Source organism: Plecotus auritus (genome assembly GCF_963455305.1).
Source record: "Plecotus auritus genome assembly, chromosome: 7".
In the NCBI taxonomy this organism is placed as follows: domain Eukaryota; kingdom Metazoa; phylum Chordata; class Mammalia; order Chiroptera; family Vespertilionidae; genus Plecotus; species Plecotus auritus.
In genome coordinates, this window is record NC_137774.1 from 66,486,394 (window position 1) to 66,506,974 (window position 20,581).

The following is a 20,581-nucleotide window of genomic DNA, read 5'->3' on the forward strand; positions in this document are numbered from 1 at the left end:
AGCCTCCTTACGCGGATGCTCATACAGAAACTAAGTTTATTATTTTTTCTTCTTAAAAAAAAAAAGAAAAAGAAAAAAAAACCTTATTGTGGAGAAGTCCCTCCCCCTTTCCTTAAGGGTGGAAGGCTGTGAAAGACTGCTGGGGAATCAAGTACAAGGGGGTGGGGACAGAGACTATCTTGCCACCCTTAACACTGCCCACCATGTGGGGTGAAAGGGAAGGGAATATGTGAAGCGCCCCATTTCCATGACAACCAGTTTCCTACCCCCTACTTTGGTGGAAAGAAGGGAGAAGGCCCCTGTCTCCCTGGAGGCTTTCCCCCTCAAAAGACTTCAAGTAGTGGTTAACAGAGTCAGGCCTGGTTGTGGAGGGAGGGGCCACGGTGGAAAGCCTAGGTGGAGGGGCAGCCCACTCACGTCTTGGCCTTTCGGCCTCTGTGACTAACAGTGGGGCCAGCTGGGTGGGGTGGGGCACTGCTGCGCAGGATACGCTGGTCCCCTTGGTTTGTTGTCCCACCAAGGCGGTGGGAGCCAGACCTGCGGCGTGGGGTCCCATCCCCTTCCTCTTCTTCACCTGAGGCTTCAGCCTCAGACTCTTCTACTGAACCCTCAGGCCCCAAGGGACTTGGGGACTGCAGGCAACTCCGCTTTGCCTGCCCAGGACCTCTGCCAACTGGGACACCTGCCCGTTTGCGAGGCACCTTCTCAGTCTCTAGTGGGGGAACTAGAGAACCTGGACGTAGCCGGGTGGAGCGCAGTTTTGGAGCTGAGACTACGGGAGGTGTCAATTCTAACCCGCCTGGTCCATCTGCTAAATCCAGGTCATCCTGAATTACAGCCACCACCATGGACCCTTCACTTTTTCGTCCCCGCATCCCCTCTGCTTCAAGGCGCAAGCGGGCCAGGCGGGTGAGGGGGCGGCTTCCATCCTCATCAGACGAACTACCCTCACTCTCCCCCTGGCCCTGGGGTTGCTGCCGCCTCCCCAATCCACAGCTCTCAAGGACAGAAGATGTGTCACGGTCCAAAACAGGGACCTGGCTGGGCCGTGGCGATGGTGGATTCTTGGGAGGTCGGCCTCGCTTCCGCTTGGGTGGGGATGTTGAAATGGTGAGAGTGGTGACAGTGTTGGCGACAGTAGCATTGGGACAGGCTAGGAGTGGTGGAAGTGGTGGCATTGGGAGCGGCTGTGTCCGGCTCTCTAAGCTGCCATCCCCTGGAGAGGAAATGGTCCCAGGAATGGGTAAATCACGTGCCTTAGGGGGCCGCCCACGCCTTCTTTTCTCCACAGGTGATAGGATGATGGGCTCGGGTCTATGAGTTGGCTGGGGTCCAAGAGGCTGGGGCCCAGGAATAAGCTGGGGTCCTGAAACAGGCTCTGCAACAATAAGGGGGTCAGCCCCAGGGACCTGGTCAGCCCCATTGGTTTTTCCCTTAGAGGTGGATGAAGGGGTCTCATCCACCCCTCGTCCAGCATCTGCGGGAGACCTGTTCTTCTTGGGAGGCCTCCCCCTCCGACGTTTCATAGCAGGAGAGGTGATGGCAAGCAGTGCCCCTTCTCCATTCTCTGGGCTGCCCTCTCCAGTCACCCCCAGCTCAATGTGACGGCAAGCTATGAAGGGCTGCTGGTTTGGGGCGGGCAGTATGGATGGGGGAGCAGCTTCACAGGGCCCACTGGTAGGAGGTGAGGATTCTGGCCCCAACATGTTGCGGGTAGATGGGCTTCCTGGGCTGGCACCAGTCTCAGAGACCCCAGGCACTAGAATGCTGGCAGTTCCCCGCTGCTGTCGCCGTCGCCTCACCAGTTCCTTTTCCTCTACCACAGTCACTAGCCGTCCTGGCAACTTGCGAAGCACTTTGGGGCCTGGAGGCTGCCCCGGCCGACCAGCCCCCTGACCCCTAATTTCTACATCGGCACTGGTGCGACGTCGAGGGGGCCGGGCAGGTGAAGAACCCTCAGGTGAGGAGGTGGCTGAAGATGAGGTTGATGGAGCTGTAACCTCAGCTGAAGCAAGTTCCTGCAGCTTCTGTGGGCTGGATGTTGGGGTCTGGGCTTCCACTAGCTCTTCTGAGTTCTTTTCAGCCTCCAATGGCAACTGAAGTAGCTCATCAGATACTGCTGAAGGTGGGAGCGCCAGACCACTGTTCTCACTCGGACATGTGGGCACCTCCTCACCATCAGGCAGCACTGTGAGAATGGTCCCCTCAGCAGGCTCTGGTACTTCCTGCTCTTGACCATTGGGGAAACTGCCAGTCTCCAGGATTGGGCTAGGTGCAGAAGAGGTGAGAGAAAGGTTCTTTTCTGACATAGGCAGGATCTCAACAGCAACTGGTAACAGATCCTTAGGGGGCATATGAGTAAGCGGGGAAGTCTCAGAGCTGGCCTTATCAGCCAGCTCCAGGGACTCACTAGATGCCAATGTTTGTGTACACAGCTCTGCCTCAGGCCCCAAGTCCAAGGGGAGGTTGGTGACTGGGGAGAAGATGGGCACAGAGGGTAGACCAAGCAAGAGAGGGGAGGTAGGAGTTAAGACAGAGGTTTGAGCTGGAGGTGGGGTATGAGCTGGTGGAGGGGTATAGGCAGAAGGAGGTGTGCTGGCAGAAGAAGAGGGAGGAATCTGCGAAGGAAGTGGGGGAGAAGGCAAGATATGGACAGGAAGCATGGTTAATGGATTTGGAGCCGAAATGGGGATTGGGGCAGGGATTGGGATGGGAACTGCAGCAGCTGAAGCTGGAGTGGGTCGAGGCTTAGGCGCTGGCCTGGGAACTCGCTCCCTGGCAGGGCTACAGCGGGGGGGCGTGGAAGTGCTGCGGGTATGATGAGTGGATATGACAGGAGTGTGGTTTGCCCCTTGAGTCTCAGCCCGGGCTCCACGAAGACGCTCACTGACTCGAGTTCCTGGCCTTTCAGGGGCCTTGACCTTCTTACTGCGCCGGTGGCTGCCTCCACCAGTCCCACAGGAAACCTCATCCCCAGCCCCTGGTCCCTCCTCCTCCTCTTGGGGTAGGCGGAACACCTCCTCCTTGGCTTGGTCCAGGTCCTTGCGGGCAGCTTCCACTTGCTCCTACCAACAACAGACCCCACAGGGTTGTCAGGGAGAGGCACTCAAGGTGGTGGTGGGTAGAAAACAGTAGCCTCCCACTTCCAACCCCAACTCCTAGAACTACTCACTTCTGCCTGCTTGAGCTCCTCTCGGCTCACCTCTTCCAATGAGGCTTCCAGGAATTTCATAGCATAGCGCTCAATAGGGGTCAGCTGTGGGGAGGAAGAGTGGTGATGAACAGAGGGACCTGGTGCCCAGGGCCCACTCATCAGCTGTGATTATTTTTACCAGGGAAGACAGGAGGGTCAGAGTCCAGAGGAAGGAGTTGAGAACTAGTGGGTCCAACACTGACCTGTTCGACAAGGGCAGCAATTTCCTGCTCAGCTCGGGACATTTCCTCATCCTCAGCCCCAGGCCGACCAGCCTCCTCTCCCTCACCAGCAGGAAACCCATCATTCTCATTGAATTCTGCAAGCTCAGCAACCTGTTCAGCCTTGGCTTGGGTGGCTGCACGGATATCCTCTTCATCTTCTGCCCGACATAATGCCTGCAAGGGCATGTGAAAGAAAATCCATGAGAATTAACAAACTTTACATCCTGTGATTTGATTCTGGCAAAAATTTGAGGCCAAGTTTACAACAAAATAAGGAAACAAAAAAGCACTGGGCTCAAAAACTCTGGGTCCCAGTCATGGTTCTGTCTTTGCCTTTTTTTCATAGACAAGCCAGTTAAATTCTAAGGAGCAGTTTTCTCATCTGTAAAATGAGATCAAAGCCCTTTGCCTGCTTAACCAGAGGCATTTACTGTATTTAAACATACCATATGTTTATAATTTATTAAGTGCTATAAAAGTGATATCATTAGCCGAAACCGGTTTGGCTCAGTGGATAGAGCGTTGGCCTTCGGACTCAAGGGTCCGGGTTCGATTCCGGTCAAGGGCATGTACCTTGGTTGCGGGCACATCCCCAGTGGGAGGTGTGCAGGAGGCAGCTGATCAATGTTTCTCTCTCATCGATGTTTCTGGCTCTCTATCCCTCTCCCTTCCTCTCTGTGAAATATCAATAAAATATATTTAAAAAAAAAAGTGATATCATTATTGTAAGGACAACTAAATTGGTTCTTCACTCTACATGGTAGATTCTGGAATAAATTAAATATTGTCTGGGTCACAGACCAGATTTAAAACAATAACAACAAAAAAACATTTATACCAAACCAGGTTTATAACATTACTAGAGGTCCGGTGCATGAATTTGTGCATGGGTGGGGTCCGGTTGGCTTGCCCCGATGGGGGCCCATCGGGCCAGGCTGGCCAGGGGAAGGGGCTGGGTGGTTGGCTGGCCAGCCCCACCCCCAATCAGGGTGGAGGGGGGAGCCAATCCAGGGCCTGGATCAGGCTGGTTGGCTGCCACAGTGCACGTCATAGCCATGGGTCGTTCTGCTGTTCTGGTTGCTGGGCTTTTATATATATAAGTAACAGAACTCAACTCTCATCTGGGCCCCCAAAGTTACCAAAGCAATGCAGTTGTACACACAGGATGGAACAGCAGGGAGGGTGGGTGGATGGGAAGAGATCAACCAAAGAATTTACATGCATACTAGAGGGCCAGTGCATGAATTTGTGCACGGGTGGGGTCCCTTGACCTGGCCAACGATTGAGGCCAGCTGCGGGGAGAGGCCTCGGGAAGTTGGCTGGCTGGCCCCACCCCCAACCCGGGCCCATCAGGGCCGGGTCGGGCAAGAGGGGGAGGGGCCTTGAGAAATTGGCTATGGGAGCACACTGACCACCAGGGGGAAGCTCCTGTGTTGAGCGTCTGCCCCCTGGTGGTCAGTGCACGTCATAGCAACCGGTCATTTGGTCATAAAGGTCGCTTAGGCTTTTATATATATATAGATATGAATAACCCATGGACACAGACTATATGTAGTAAAAGCCTGGAACGGGAAGGGGAGTGGGTTACAAGAGGTCAATGGGGGGAAAAGGGGACATATGTAATACTTCCAACAATGAAGATTTTTTTTAAAAGGCAGAAAGTTTCAAAAACAAAATTCTTTCTTTATACTGAGATGTCTCATGGCAATAGACTAACCACATCTAATCTTTCCCTTGAGATATGATGGGAGCTTATACCCAAGTCACTGAAGGAAGTAGCCTAGAGTAGGGTCAACCATGAGAAGACACCAGGTAGAGAAAAACATTTCCATGACACGCTATATCTGTAGTTCCTAAACATGTTCACTTCTGAAGAGCTCTGAAAAAATGCATATGATCAGACTTCACCTCCTAAAATGATTTAGATTTTTAGATGAGGTCCAGGAATCAATCCTTTTAAAAGCCTTCCAAGAGATTCTATTATGCAACAATGTTTGGAAAATGAGTTCTACCCGTGCACAAAACACTTCTTTATTTTTTATTTTATTAAATATATTTTTATTGCTTTCAGAGAGGAAGGGAGAGGAAGGGAGAAACATCAATGATGAGAGGAAATCATTGATTGGCTGCCTCCTGCATGTTGGACTGAGCCTGCAACCCAGGCATGTGCCCTTGACCAGAATCAAACCTGGGACCCTTTGGTCCGCAGGCCGATGCTCTATCCCAGTGGTTCTCAACCTTTCTAATGCCGCGACCCTTTAATACAGTTCCTCATGTTGTGGTGACCCCCAACCATAAAATTATTTTCGTTGCTACTTCATAACTGTAATTTTGCTACTGTTAATGAATCGTAATGTAAATATCTGTGTTTTCCGATGGTCTTAGGCTCTACAGCAGCGGTCTTAGGCTCTAGCGGCTCTACAACCGCTAGTAGGGTCACCTAAGACCATCAGAAAACACTGATATTTACCTTACGATTCATAACAGTAGCAAAATTACAGTTATGAAGTAGCAACGAAAATAATTTTATGGTTGGGGGTCACCACAACATGAGGAACTGTATTAAAGGGTCGCGGCATTAGAAAGGTTGAGAACCACTGCTCTATCCACTGAGCCAAACCGGCTAGGGCAAAACACTTCTTTTTTAAAAAGAAATATATTTTTATCAATTTCAGAGAGGAAGGGAGAAGGAGAGAAAGATAGAAACATCAATGATGCAGAGATTCATTGCTCGGCTGCCTCCTGCACACACCCTACTGGGGATCAAGTGTACAACCTGGGCATGTGCCCTGACTGGGAATCGAACTGTGACCTCCTGGTTCATAGGTCGACACTCAACCACAGCCATACCAGCAGGGCAACAAAGCACTTCTTAATCCACAATGTCATTTAACCTTAGTTACTTCCTTGTCATTAGCATTTTAGAAAAATGGAAAGTAAGGCTCAAGATTAAACAGACTATTATTAAACAAATACTATTATTAAAAAGCACTGCTGGCCCTGGCCAGTGTGGCTCAGTTGGTGGTCATTCCATGCACTGAAGGGTCGCTGGTTTGGTCCTAGTCCAGGCACATGTCCGGGTTCCAGGCTCGAGCTTGGATTGGGGTGCATGCAGGAGGCAGCTGATCCTATCAATGCTTCTCTCTCACATCAATGTTTCTCTTTCTTTCTCCCACCTCCCTCTCTAAAATCAATAAAAACATATTTAAATATGTATATATGTTTTGTTTTTTAAAAAAAGCACTGCTGCTTTTTTTTAAACTTAGAAATAAAAGTTAGAAATAAAAACTAAATCCTGTCTTTTTTCTATGAAACCATAGAAAACAATCTATTCACAACTATCAAAGGCCAACTATAATTTGAGAAGCAGCAGAAATAGTTCTTTCCCTCTGGACAAACTCAACAGATCCAAAGACAACACACACTGTAACCATTAGCTCTCCTCTAGGGACCGCCCACTTTTTTCACCTGCTCCAGGATGTGGGTCTGCTTGCTGGCCACAGTTTCTTCCTCCTCTTCAGAGGCAGAGGGTACAGAGGAGCCAGATGACTCCTCCAGGGGCATATCAAACAGCTCTCGGATGGTCTGCTTTGGAAAGAATAGGAGAAAAAACGTCAGAGTCAATGGAATGCTGGTCCCAGGCCTACAACTATGAATCTGATGATGGTTCTTAGAAGTATCAGGTGCAACTGGTTGAAGATGCAGGTCTGTAGAGGTCAAAGCATCCTCTTTCATAAGCAGGAGTAATGCTTACAGGCAAAGCAGTTCTATTCTCCATAGGCCGGAAGAGAGTAGTACCTGTTTAAAATATGCTGTGGTAAAGTTGCCTCCCTCAATGGCCATGTCTCCCAACATTCTCTTCTGATTTGCCTTTTTTAGGATGTTCTCCTCCACTGTCCGTTCACTGATAAGCCTAGGGGTTGATGAAAGCCATAGGTAAACAGCCAAATACATCAATAAAATCCTTCCAGCACAGGGGAAGCAAGGTAGGGGAGACTAGGCAATACCTATAGATGTGAACATCTCGGGTCTGGCCAATTCGGTGACAGCGATCCTGGGCCTGAGCATCCATGGTGGGATTCCAGTCGCTGTCATAAAAAACAACAGTGTCTGCTCCCGTCAGGTTCACGCCCACACCCCCACTCCGAGTTGAAAGGATGAAGCAGAATATACGTTTGTCTGCATTGAATCGTTCCATCAAGGCCTAGAGGGAAAGGGAAAAAAAAGATAACATTGGAGAAATCCCCCAAAATAGACCCAAGGCTTAGCGGGGCCCCTTCTTGGACCCCAAGGCCTGGAAAAAGGAGACAGAAGCTGAGGTGAGTCTCTTAGGGCTGCAATGACTGGATTACCTGTCTCTGTTCAACTCTAGTAGACCCATCCAGACGCAAGTAGAGGTGACCATGGTAGGTTAGAAACTGCTCCAGTACATCCAGCATCCGGGTCATCTGGGTGAATATGAGTACTCGGTGGCCCTCCACCTTGAGCTGTCGCAACAGCACTGCTAACGTTTGCAACTTTCCTGAAGAGATATGAAGGGGTGCAGGGAGCTAGCTATAAACAACACTGGAAGCCTGTAGTTGGATGGTAACCAAAATTTTAGGCCAGGATTTCAATTAGCACAGGATACCAAAAAATCTGAATTAACCTATTTTCTTTCCCTAAGGATTCTCCTCTTCAGTCTGCTTCTGTCTTGGATTTAACCTCCATAGTCTTACTAGGGGTAGGGTAATATACACCCTCAGAGGGGGAAAGGAATCTGCAGTAGTGTTTGAGCAAGAAATTTTCAAGTACTACAATGAATTATACCAGCTGAATCACAGGACAGATTCACAAAATAAATTATCAACAAATCCCTATTCATGGTTTACAGACAGGGATTGAAGGTCACCGAGATCAGAACCATAAAGGCAAGATCTTAGGTTATCTTAGTTCAATGTCCCATCAAACATGGAATTAACTTCTGAAACTTTCCTAGTAAATCAGTCTGAAACACTTTAACAAAGACTTTGAATTCATCTATTCTGAATGATTTCAAACGGGTTTTTTTTTTTTACTAAAATATATATTGCGTATAGTAATAAAAATTCTGCTCACTTTCTTATAAGACATTTAGGAAATCTCCAAAACATGTTACTATAGAAATATCTGTGCAGGATTGTGACAAAAAGCCATTCTTGGTTAACAGAACCTGAATAACACTGTGGACACCTGGCAAGGCAAGCCTCAACCCAACCCAGAAGACAACTCATGAGTGATCCTAAATAAGCCAGAGTTCCTTTTTGCCATTTCCTTTTGACAGTGATTGCTCCAGGGATGGGCATTATGGCCCAATTTGAGCCAATGAATTATGAAGCAAAGTCAACTGGGAGGGCTTTCTTTCCCAGAAAAGAAGATTTGCTAGGAGTCTTTTGTCTCAACCCCTGGCTTCCTACTCAGAGCATTTGGTGTGCTCCCTAGAGTTACGGCAGCCATCTTCTGACCATGAAGAAATAAGCATGAGAATAAAAAGATAAAAATTAAGGATGGTAGAAAGACAAGAAGGTCCTGGATTGATGAAGATACCACTAATCTGCTGAACCAACAACACACCATTATTCTCAGAATTGCTCTTTAGTCAACAATAAATGTTCACTTTTGGTTTTCTGTTACTTGCAGCCTAATGCATTGTAATCAACAGGACTCTAACCAAAAGGTAAGGATTCTTGTCTTTTCACAAAACAAAATTTACTATTTACTGTGCAGTCTTGTATAGCATTAATTTGAAAACTCCATGCTGTGCTATCTTGTTCACCACTGAACCCCAAATGATTAGCAAAACTGATGTTCACAAAATAATCACTGAACAAATAAATAAGTTAACACACATTTTCAACTTTCATCAAAGTCAAATTCATGAATGCTAAGAATCCATCATATGTCTACAATTCTCCAACTTGCCCATAAGCATAACCTAAAAAAACTGTCTAATGTTTAATGAAATCTACCAAGATCTTATGTACAACATCCCTGAAAAGAGGAAAAGAGGTCAAGGGACCCTCACTGGTCAATGAACTCACCGCAATCGTACTGGATAAGCCTCAAGTCAGGGAACTGGGTGCGCATGTTACACACAATACGGTGCAAAGGACGAGCCCGGGGCCAGAGCTCACAGGCCAATTGCTCCTGGAAGGCTGCCTGACGTGGGGCCAGCCAAGGAGGTGGGTGGCAGGCATGCAGGGAAGGGGGAGGTGCCTCCACAGGAGGCATGACAAAGATGAACCTGCAAAAGGAAGAAGGCAAGCAGTATAAAAGATGAAACTCTATAGAGTCCCAAGAGATAGCACCTTCAACATCCCTAACCACTACATCCACTCAGAAGCCCCAAGACCCTCTTCCCATGAGCACTTAGTCCTGCCAACCTCTCAATGATTTCAGACAGCTGGTCTAGGCGTTGCTGAGGAAACAGTACAGCCCGGCGGGCAGCCTCAGTATAAGTCCAAAAGGTGGGGTGGCTGGGGCGAGAACAAGGGCCGATGGGGCTGGCAACAGGTTGGGGCAAGGTACAGAAATCCAGGACTTCAGTCCCATACATGGGTGCCAGGGCCCCATGAGCCTCACTAAGTTGGAAAATCCGTTCCAGGCGTTCAGACCGCTGTCGTTTTCGCTTTTCCTCTAGAGAGTCCTGGGGATGAGAGAGAAAAAAAACAAAAAAAAAAAAACACAGAAAAAGTAATCAGTGTCCTCATAGAAAACTTGACAGTTCCTCCCACAATTAAACATAATCTATGGGAACCTAAGATTTTAAAATACATTATGTTTTTAATTTTCCAAATCATCAATAAAGGGCATTATTCCTTTCACAATTTTTAAGTGAAATAAGTTCTCTGCAAAAGAAAACTGATCTTTCCTTGTATGCCACCAAAGCAGAATGCCTGAATATTCAAATTTAAGATCTGCATTCCAAAAATCTTATAAAATAGATGGTTTGTGCAAATTTTCCTATATAACATTTAACTCCAAAAAATTCAATTAATTTATCTTCTTGCAGTATATCAAAAATAAGTATTAAAAGCCTTCCTCAAATCACTGATCAGGATACAGAAAGACTAATCAAATCCACAGCAGGTTTCTGCCAAGGGCCAGACTAGAATGAATTGGGATGGGAACATAACCAGATATTTAGATATCATCACTCTAAGAGAGAAAAGGGGAGTGCCTGGCAGATAGGATATATCTGTATGACTTTGACCCAATCCTTTCCCATATCTTGTGCTTCCAGTTTCACAGGTTATAAAACCACCTCTCTCTATATATGTATTTTTAAGCACTTACTACACTTGCAATTTTACTTTGTAAGAAAAGGAAGGGGATACCTTTGATTAATGCCTTCTACCCACTAAATTTAAGGCCCATATATCATGGACCCTATCTGATCTTGTTAACTATAACCAGCCACTACCTAGCTCAGTATCTGGCACAAAGTAGGCTCTCAATAAATCTGTTAACAGAATGGATCCCAGAAAATGGTCCTGAAAAACAGAAGTGCCCCAAAATTTTTTTAATCCTCACCCGAGGATTTTATTTTCACTGATTTTACAGAGAGAAAAGGGGGGAGGGAGAGGAGAGAAACACCGATCCGTTGCCTTCCGTACACACCCCAACCAGGGATCGAACCCAAACCTGGGTATGGGCCCAAACCAGGAATCGAACCCGCGACCTTTTGGTGTATGGGACAATGCTCCAACCAACTGAACCACACTGGCCAGGGCCCAAATCTCCTTTTTTGATGGCTACATCAAGCTTAACCTCTTGGCTCCTTGTGATCTAAGTGAGAAAGCATTCTAACAGCAAAAAATCAATCCACGCAAGTTCTCAAATAGTAGCAAAAGAGGAAAGATTTGCAAATCATGTATCTGAAAAGGGACTTGTATCTAGAATATATATAAAGGACTCTTACAGCTCAATAATAAAAATAAATAACCCAATTAAAAAGGGCAAAGGATCAGAGACATTTCTTCAAAGACTAAAGGCCCGGTGCACAAATTCGTGCATGGGTAGGGTCCAGCTGGCCTTCCCTGATGGGGGCAGATCGGGGCCGGGCTGGTGGGGGGCGGCCAATTGGGGCCCAATTGGCCTGGTTGGCCGCTGCGTCATAGCAACCCATCCTTCTGATTGCTTGGCTTTTATATGGATACACAAATGGTCAACAACCACTTCAAAGATGCACAACATCATTAGCCATCAGAAAAATGCAAATCAAAACCATTAGGTTCTGCTTCATACACACTAGAATGTAATAAAAAAGACAAATAACAAGTGTTGTCAAAGATATGGAGATCCTGGAACCACCCTTACAGGCTGTCGGTGGGACTATAAAATGGTACAGCTACACTGGAAAACAGTTTGGCAGTTCCTCAAACAATTGAACATAGTTACCATATGGCCCAGCAATTCCAGTCCTAGGTATACATACATCCAATATAATGGAAAACATGAAAAGACACAAGATCTTATTTCATAACTGCATTATTCATAACAGCCAACAAGTGAAATAATTCAACTGTCCCTATCAACTGATGAGTGTAGAAAATGTGCTATATCCATAAAATGGAATATTTAACAATAAAAGGAAATTAAGTACTGATATGTGCTATAAAATGAATGAACCTCAGGAACATTAAGCCAAGTTAAAGAAGCCAATCACAAAAGGCCATATATTATGTGACTTCATAGACAAATCTATAAAGACAGAAAATAAATAAGTAGTTGCTGAAGGCTAGGAGAGATAGCAAAGTTCAGGGATGATGGCTAAGGGTGTGAAGTTTCTCTTTAGGGCCATAAAAATGTTCCAAAGTAAGACTGTGGTAATGGCTGCACAACTCTGTGAATATAATAAAAGCCACTGAATTTGTGTACTTTAAATGAATTAACTGTATGGTATGTGACATATTTCAAACTGTTTAAGGAAAAAATAGTGTCAAAAAGCTGCTATCTACTTGCACAGCAACCAAAATTTAGCATAGACCATGGGCTGTCACACTTGGGCTAAGATCTAGGTTCTCTTTTACTTCCAACAAGCCAGACCAACCTTGAAGTACCAGAAAGACAAAAGGTGGAGTTAGTGGCACTGAGAGAGGGTGGGAGACTGAGGCTGAGGCAAAGAATAAGCAGCAGCTCTGTAATAGAATGAGCAAAAGATAAGCAGGCCTGGGGGGATTCACTAGATCTTTCTTCAAATTTGTTCCTGGGTTATTTACTTGAATCTGAGTTGTAAGTTTAACTTAACCACACATATACGGAACTATTTATATGACAGAAAAACAATGGCTACCAGAAAGCTAAGGAAGGGATAGGGAACATAGGGAACAGTTCTATTTTTTTTAAATCATCACCCGAGGATATGCTTTTATTGATGTTTTAGAGAGAGAGGAAGGGAGAGGGGGAGAGAGAGAAACATCGATGTGAGAGAAAAACATTGATTGGTTGCCTCTTATATGTGCCTTGACCAGGGATTGAACCCACAACCAGTATGTGCCCTGACTGGGAATCAAACCCGCAACCTTTTGGTGTACGGGATGACATTCTAACTAACTGAGCCACCCAGCCAGGGCCAGAGTTCTTTTATTGCCACTTAATCACCATGGAGGTAAAAACTTTAAGAAATGGCCATCAAAGTCAGATGATGACCTTTGGGGAACTGCATTCCATGGTGTCATCCTTCCCTTAGAAGTTCAAATACTTGATGATGGTAATAGTTTCAGCAACTGAAGAAAATAAGTCTTTCTGTCTCTGAGGACTGCCTCTTGTGGGGAAGAGGAGAAAGCAATGGAGTCAGCACATCTCTGTTCTCACAAGCTGTGTAACATTTATAACATCATTTAATAGGCTAGTTTCTTCATCTGTAAAATGAGGCAATTAAATGCCAACACTAACTCAAAAGAGTAAGCAAGAAGAAAGAGACCAGTGATAACAATAAGGCCTTCAACGTTTCAGTGAATAAGAGTTTTAAAAGCACATTAGGTCCTCAATTACCCCTATAAGAAAAGTAGAACATGATTATTCCCATTTTACAGAAAAGAATACAAGCTCAGGGAAAAGAACTTGTCCAATGGCACTGAAGTATCAGGTCCACAAAACTAGACTTTGTAATTTACCAAGATAAAAGTGACATTATTCTGTTCCATCCATTCTATCAACATTCCAAAGAAACTCAACTTCCCATTCCCTCTCTTTTGAGGCAGTAAAACTTACCAGATAGAAAGGGGAACGAGGTGGTGGTGGGGGCTGGCGTCGAGGCCTGGGACCACTGAACGAGGTAGCAGTGGAGGGAGGGCTGGGGGGACCAGAGCGCAATGTCAGTGTCTCAGGCTCATCCTTGGAAACAGGCAGCCGGGATACCATGGTGATGGGCAAGGGAGCGGCCCCAGGTGCAGAAACCACAAGGGAGGATGCCTGGGAAACTGGGATCTGTGTTGAGGCTGGGGCCAGTGCCAGAGTCTGAGCTGTGGCTGGGCCCAAGGTGGGCACTGGAACTGGGGCAGGGCTCAAGGTCAGTGTTTGCACTGAAGCTGGGGCCAGGAGTGAAGCAGATGATGATACCGGAGCCAAAGTCAAAGTGTGAGCTGGGGTTGGGCCCATCGAAGAAGCAGGAGCCAGAGAGGGTGCTGGAGCCAGGGACAGCGTCTGAGTTGGACCCAGTGGTGGTCCTGGTGCCAAAGACAGTGTCTGGGCTGGAGCTGGTACTAGGGACGATGCTGGAGTCAATGACAATGTCTGAGCTGGAAAGGGCTTCTGGGGATTCCCTGTTCCCAAAGATAGTGTCTGAGATGGAGACGAGCCGCCAAGAGTGGATGCTAAAGCTGGGGCTAAGGCCAGTGTCTGTGTAGAAGCCGGGCTTGGGAGAGGTGACGGAATCGGGGCTGGTACCATAGTTTGAGTTGATGTCGGAGCCAACACAGCAGTTGGGACTGGCACCAGGGAAGATGTTGAGGCTAAAGGAGTTCCTGGAGTAGATGATGAAGCCAGCACTGGAACTGGAGTCTGCGATGGAGCCAGGACTGGAAGAGGAGTCAGAGAAGGAGCTGGAGGAGCCAGGATTGCTGTCTGTGGAGCCGCCATGGGAGCCATAGAGGTGGCTAGAGCCTGAGATGCAGAAGGTGTTGGAGCCAGAAGGGAAGCCTGAGCTGGAGCTGGATTTGGTGCTGCCGGAAAAGAATTAGCCATAGCAGAAGCTGGCACCAGGACAGGTGAACATGCTGGGGCCACAGCTGAATTCAACCCTGGAACATGTGAAGAGGCTGAAGCCAACAACAGAGGATGACCAGGTGCCTGAGATGGGGACAGGGATGAAGTTGTGGCCAAACCTAGAGTCAAGGCTGATGCTGATGGGGAAGCCCCAGCTGGTGCCAAAGGGGGAAGTCCAGGAGCCGCTGAGACAACAGGTGCCATTGCTGGAGTCACAGTGGTCAACACAGTTGGGCCTGAAGCCGAAACAGGTAAGGAAGCTGAAATTGGGATGGTGAGTGGAGCTGAGGCTGGGGCAGGAAGCGTGGTGGAGATAGAGATAGGGAGTGAAGATGACACTGGAACGGAGACTGTAGAGGACACAGGACTAGCAAGGGGAGAGGAGTTGGGAACTGGCATTGGAGAAGATGCTGGCCCAGGGAGTGAGGATGGCACAGGAAGGGAAGAAGAGATGGTCAAGGGAGCAGTTCCAGTTGCTGAAGCTGTGGAGACAGAGGATGAGTTAGGCCCAAAATTCTTTTCTTGCTCCTTCTATTATCCTGTCCCACCCCTTCCCTTACTTGCAAGTTTCACCTGTTTCCCAGAAAACCTTCACTCCCACACCATGAGATCAAAGAATCAAGGAATCTGGCAACTTAACATATCCTTTCCCTCCAAGAGTCCAATAAATGTATGTTGGAATTAGGCAAAGGGTCGGCAGCCCAGTTTTGGGGCCCACTGCACAGCAAGTCAGTATGCTGGATAATGAAGGGATCTGTTGTCACAGAAACGCCATAGGGCACCCGGCCAGGGTGGCTCAGTGGTTGAGCGTTAACCTATAAACCAGGAGGTCCCGGTTCAATTCCTGGTCCGGGGTGTGGGCTTGATCCCCAACAGGGGGCGTGCAAGAGGCAGCCGATCAATGATTCTCTCATCATTGATGTTTCTCTCTCTCCCTCTCTGAAATCAATACAAATGTATTAAAAAAAAAAAAAAAAAAAAGAAAGAAACCCTTGGGGCCATTCTATCTCCAACCCTAATAAACATTTCTGGCCTCAGCCACGTTGACTCACCATTGACTTCGGGCGAAGGACTCTGGACCAGCTTGAGAAGGGGCCTCACCAGAGTGGATGTGGGTATGGGAGCCCGGGCAACACCCAAAGTAGGTGTGGGTAGCCGGCCAGGGGTTAATGTGGGCCGTGGAGTCAACACAGCTGGAATCCCAGAGCTTGGAGGCCGGGGTGCTGGGGCCAATGGAGGAACAGGAGTCAGTCCATCCCGAGGGGCCTGTCTCACTACAATCTTCACCACGCCTGTATTATTCACCATGGTTGGTGGCACTGCAAGAGGAAGCTACATTGAGGGAAAGGTAGAAAAGAAACAAGAGACCCAAAAGATGGAAGAAGTCCAGGGGCAGGAGAGGGAAGCAGACAGATATTGGAGACACCAGCAAGGGAAAACAATACTGAGGGAAGGCTGGACAGACAGTAGCCCAGGACATGCCTGGAAGGACCAAGGCCTGCAAGAGCTAAGTAGGAAGGCCAGGAGCCTCACCCTGGTTAGCAGCAAGCGGAAGGCTGAGGCCAGTGGGGGCAGGGGTGGTGCTGGGGGTCGAAGAAGGCAGCACAGAGACAGGGGTGGGGCCAGGGGTCGGGGCCACGGCCTGGATGAGGGCCACATGGGCAGGCTGACTGATGAGGTGGTGCTGCCCCCCTGCTGACACCAGGTGCACCACATTCCCTGGGTTAAGGGAAGAGAGAAAGAGAAGCAGCTATCAGCCGGAGGGAGGCAAAGAGGCAAGGGCTAGAGGAGAGAGAGAGAGAATCAAGAGAAGATAATGTCTCTAAAATGACCTCATCCAGCCCAGCCAGCACGGCTCAATGGTTGAGCATCGACATATGAACCAGGAGGTCACAGTTCGATTCCCAGTCAGGGCACATGCCCAGATTGCAGACTCAATCCCCAGTGTGAGGTGTGCAGGAGGAAGCTGATCAATGATTCTCTCTCATTATTAATGTTTCTCTCTCTCCCTCTCCCTTCCCCTCCGAAATCAATAAAAATATATTTAAATAAATAAAATGACCTCATCCTTATCTTTATAAAAAACTTGTTCCAATCATTCTCTTTGGCCCCACCCACCAAATACTAGGGAAAGAAACACACAGGCTGACATTTTTAAAGAGCCATAAAAAAAAACAAGAGGATAAGAAAGAAGAGGAAAAAGGCAGGACAGGGGGTGGGTTTTACCTACTTTGCAGCGGGCGGGGTTGCCCCACGGCAAGCTGGCGCACCTGGGCACCAGTCAAAGTCAGCTTGTTGCCCTGGATTTGGAAGGTGAGAGGTTTGCTTCCCCCTGCACTAGCCACTGGACGCTGTGCCAGTGAGGCCAACTGGCCGATGCTGACCACTTCACCTGCTATAAACAAAGAAGGGGCTTAATGAACACAGGGCTCACTCTGCTCAATCCCACTTTGCAGACCCTCATGAGGTACAAGTCTCAGTTCCTCTAACTCTTCCCCTCAATTTCTCATGTTTCAACAAGCTCAGCCTTCAACCAGTCTGAACTTTTGACATGCTACTCCTTCCAATTCCACTCATTTGCTTAACAATTTCCTTTATATCCTCTAAAGCAGCAGTCACCAACCTTTCGGACCTCACGGACCACCAGCTGGCGACTGCTGCAAAGGCCTGCCACCATACTGAGCTAATTAACCACTCACCCCCCCACTTCCTCTATGCTGCCCTTTTATAACTCACATGATTTTCTACCATGAGGTTTACGTGTCATATCCCCAACTAAATTGTGAACTCCCTGAGGGCTCTTGATTATAAGTTACCAATGTCTGGCAAAATACCCTATATATGTTAGCTACCTAGAATTTGATATTCTCTCATACTCCTGAGCTTTTCTTCTCCAGCTCTGGGGCATATAAGCCTTCCTCCCATCTCAAGTCCCTCACTCTCAGAGCCCTGGGAACTTACAGGGCAGGCGAGCTTGCATATCAGGAGACAGGATGAGGCGCTGGGGTGCAGGAGTAGGAGCTGGTACTGCCGTGGTAGGAGCAGTAGCTGTGGTGGTAGAAGTGGTGGTGGCAGTGGCAGTGGCAGAAGGGAAGGTATAGCCTGGTGGCACTGTCAGGGGCTTCAACAGGCTGGAGGAGCCTGGGGGTGGGGCAGGACTCAGGCGAACAGGGGCAGGTGGGGCTGGCTTCAGGGACAGGGTTGGTGTGGGAGGCCGTGAGGTTCCACTCAGGACCCCCAGGGGGGAAGGTAACACTGTAAACACAAAGGAAACATCTATCAAATATACCCTGACCAGAGCCTTAGCCAGCTCCCAGCAGCCTCCACACATACATACTCCCTTCGAGCCCAACGAAGATCACACCCGTCTCTAACCCAACTTCTCACTCTATTTTTATTCTTCTGACCAATCTACTTGAAGTACCCCCTAACCCAACACTCTGGTTCCCTTGCAACTCACCCTGGGGAAGAGGCCCACTGTTTGGCTGTAGCGGGGGCAACAGAACAGGGGCTGGAGGCCGGGAGGCCGGAATAAGTGGGGATCCAGTAGGCGAGGTTGACACCATCATTGGTGCTTGCAGCAGTGGAGGGGTTGGGCAAGGGGTCGGCTGAGCTGACAGCTCCGGGCCTGGAGGGGGTCGGACTGGGACAGGACCCAGGAGGGTCCGTGGGCTGTTCACTACCACCACTGTCCGGCCTTCTTGCTTGGGCACTGGCTGCAACATCCTATGAGGAAAAAACAAGGAGGTGAGGAGGGAGAATAAGGAGTAAGGAAAAAAAGGAACAAGAAAGACAAGGCAAAAAGACAAAGATTGTAAAAGCAAAAGGGGAAAAGGATAAAGACCCAAAAGGGAAAGGGTGCTTTTTGGTTATCTGAGGGAAGGGGGGTGGGAATCAATGACAAACACAAGGGCCCCTCCCAGGACCCTCTAGTTATTGTCTCCCCTAATACCGCCACAGTATTTTGCATCTGTCCCATATAAACATTCTAGCCTATTTTCCAACTCTCTCCTTGCTATCCTAATCCCCCCAGTCAGCTGTAGTCAGTTTCTCTAGGAATCCATCCCCTTAATTCTTCAGCCCTGGTACCTGTTGACCTTCATCTTGACAGGCTTGGGCCGGGGTGGGGGGTCAGGAGCAGTAGCCACCTCTAGCAGTACCCGGCGGGACAGGCGGTGCCGGGGTAGAAATGTGTCGGCCTCATATCTAGAAATTCGACCCTCCAGGCCAATAAGATCAAAACGACCCATGTCTATCCGCTGGCACAAGAAGGAACACAAAAGCATGGTGTCAAAGGGGTCAATGTGGCAATAATTTCTTAGATACGACACCAAAAGCACAGACAATAACCAAAAAGAATTGATAAATTGAACTCCATCAAAAGACACTTTCAATAGAATGAATAGGCAACCCACAGAATGGGACAAAATATTTGCAAATCACATCTCATAAGGGGTTATATCCAGAACATATAAAGAACTCCTACAACTCAATAACAAAAACACAAACAACCCATTTTAAAAATTAGCAAAGGCCTTTAATAGACATTTCTCCAAAGAAAATACATAATAAGCACAAGATGCTCATCACTATCATTAGGGATATGCAAGTCAAAATCACGGGATACTACACCTTATACCCAGATATTATTTAAAAAAAAAAAAAAAAGCACACACACAAAAAAAAACAGAAAAATAACAGGGTTGGCAGTCACTATGGAAAACAGTATGGTGGTTCTTCAATTAAAAATAGAATTACAAATTTCTATATAATCCAGCAATTCCATTTCTGGAAATACGGTCATGTATCACATGTCAGTCAATGTAGGACTGCATATACAAGGGTGGTCCTGTAAGATTATAATGGAGCTGAAAAATCCCTATTGTCCAGTGATGTCTAGGCATCCTAATATTGTAGTGCAATTCATTATGTGTTTATGGTAATGCTGGTGTAAAACCTACTATGCTACCAGTCATATAAAAGTATAGCACATTTTTAAAATACATTTTTATTGATTTTTTCTTAGAGAGAGAGAGAAGGACGGGGAGAGAGAGAGCGCAACATTGACGAGAGAGAAACATAGACTGGCTGCCTCCTGCATGCCCCTGCACTGGGGATTGAGCCTTAAACCCGGAAATGTGCCTTGACTGGGAATTGAACCAGTGACCTCTCAGTACATGGGATGACACTCAATCAACTGAGCCACACCAGCCAGATCTGTATAGTGCATATTTAACAATTATAATGACTATATTACAAGCTTATGTAATTACCACACTATGTTTTTACCATTATTTTAGAGTGTACTTTTCCTACCTTTTTTTTTTTTTTAGGTCTGCTATATAACAGTATGCTGTTAGGCCAGCAGCAGCCCCATACATCTTGTTTCTTGACTGTATCAGTTTCTCTTGTGCTTCACTTAATCTTGTGTTGTTTTATAAACTTAACGTAGCTGAAGTGTACAGTTGTGTCCTACACCTTCACATTAACTCACCATTCACTCATCAACTTACTCAGAACCATTTCCAGTCCTACAACCTCCATTCATGGTAAGTGTCCTATAGAGATGTATCATTTTTAACTTTTATACCATATTTTTACTGTCCCTTTTCTATATTTAGATACACAAATACTTGCCATTGTATTACTACTGCCTACAGTATTCAGCCTAATACGCTGTTCAGGCATTAAACCTAGGAGCAAATGCTACACCATATAGCCTAGGTATGTAACCAATTAGTTTGTGTAGGTGCACTCTATGATGTTACCACAATGATGAAATCACCTAAAGACACATTTCTCTTAACATATCCCCCTCAATCAGCAGAGCATGACTGTATACCCAAGAGAGAATTGAAAGTCAAGAACTATGATTTCATTCATATGTGGGATATAAAACTGAAAGCAACAAATGAACAAACAAGACAAACAAAAACCC

General features: G+C 47.1%; 1 protein-coding gene across 3 annotated transcripts in view; it reads right to left on the reverse strand.

Annotated features, from left to right (window-relative positions):
• Nucleotides 1–16: 16 nt before the first annotated feature.
• Nucleotides 17–20,581, reverse strand: part of SRCAP (Snf2 related CREBBP activator protein) — a 38,121-nt gene continuing 17,556 nt past the window's right edge. For 2 of the 3 annotated variants that reach the window (XM_080678310.1, XM_080678311.1), the window contains exons 19-34: nucleotides 18,733–18,902; nucleotides 18,104–18,369; nucleotides 17,605–17,898; nucleotides 16,874–17,038; nucleotides 16,177–16,362; nucleotides 15,696–15,962; nucleotides 13,651–15,125; nucleotides 9,819–10,081; nucleotides 9,477–9,679; nucleotides 7,770–7,939; nucleotides 7,425–7,621; nucleotides 7,216–7,330; nucleotides 6,886–7,005; nucleotides 3,397–3,591; nucleotides 3,173–3,256; nucleotides 17–3,065 (exon numbers count right to left, since the gene is read on the reverse strand). In XM_080678310.1, the coding sequence (XP_080534436.1) occupies nucleotides 414–3,065; nucleotides 3,173–3,256; nucleotides 3,397–3,591; nucleotides 6,886–7,005; nucleotides 7,216–7,330; nucleotides 7,425–7,621; nucleotides 7,770–7,939; nucleotides 9,477–9,679; nucleotides 9,819–10,081; nucleotides 13,651–15,125; nucleotides 15,696–15,962; nucleotides 16,177–16,362; nucleotides 16,874–17,038; nucleotides 17,605–17,898; nucleotides 18,104–18,369; nucleotides 18,733–18,902 (6,822 nt within the window). In that variant the 3' untranslated portion in view covers nucleotides 17–413. The remainder of the gene's footprint in view (nucleotides 3,066–3,172; nucleotides 3,257–3,396; nucleotides 3,592–6,885; nucleotides 7,006–7,215; nucleotides 7,331–7,424; nucleotides 7,622–7,769; nucleotides 7,940–9,476; nucleotides 9,680–9,818; nucleotides 10,082–13,650; nucleotides 15,126–15,695; nucleotides 15,963–16,176; nucleotides 16,363–16,873; nucleotides 17,039–17,604; nucleotides 17,899–18,103; nucleotides 18,370–18,732; nucleotides 18,903–20,581) is intronic. The other variant, XM_080678312.1, reaches the window with a different exon arrangement.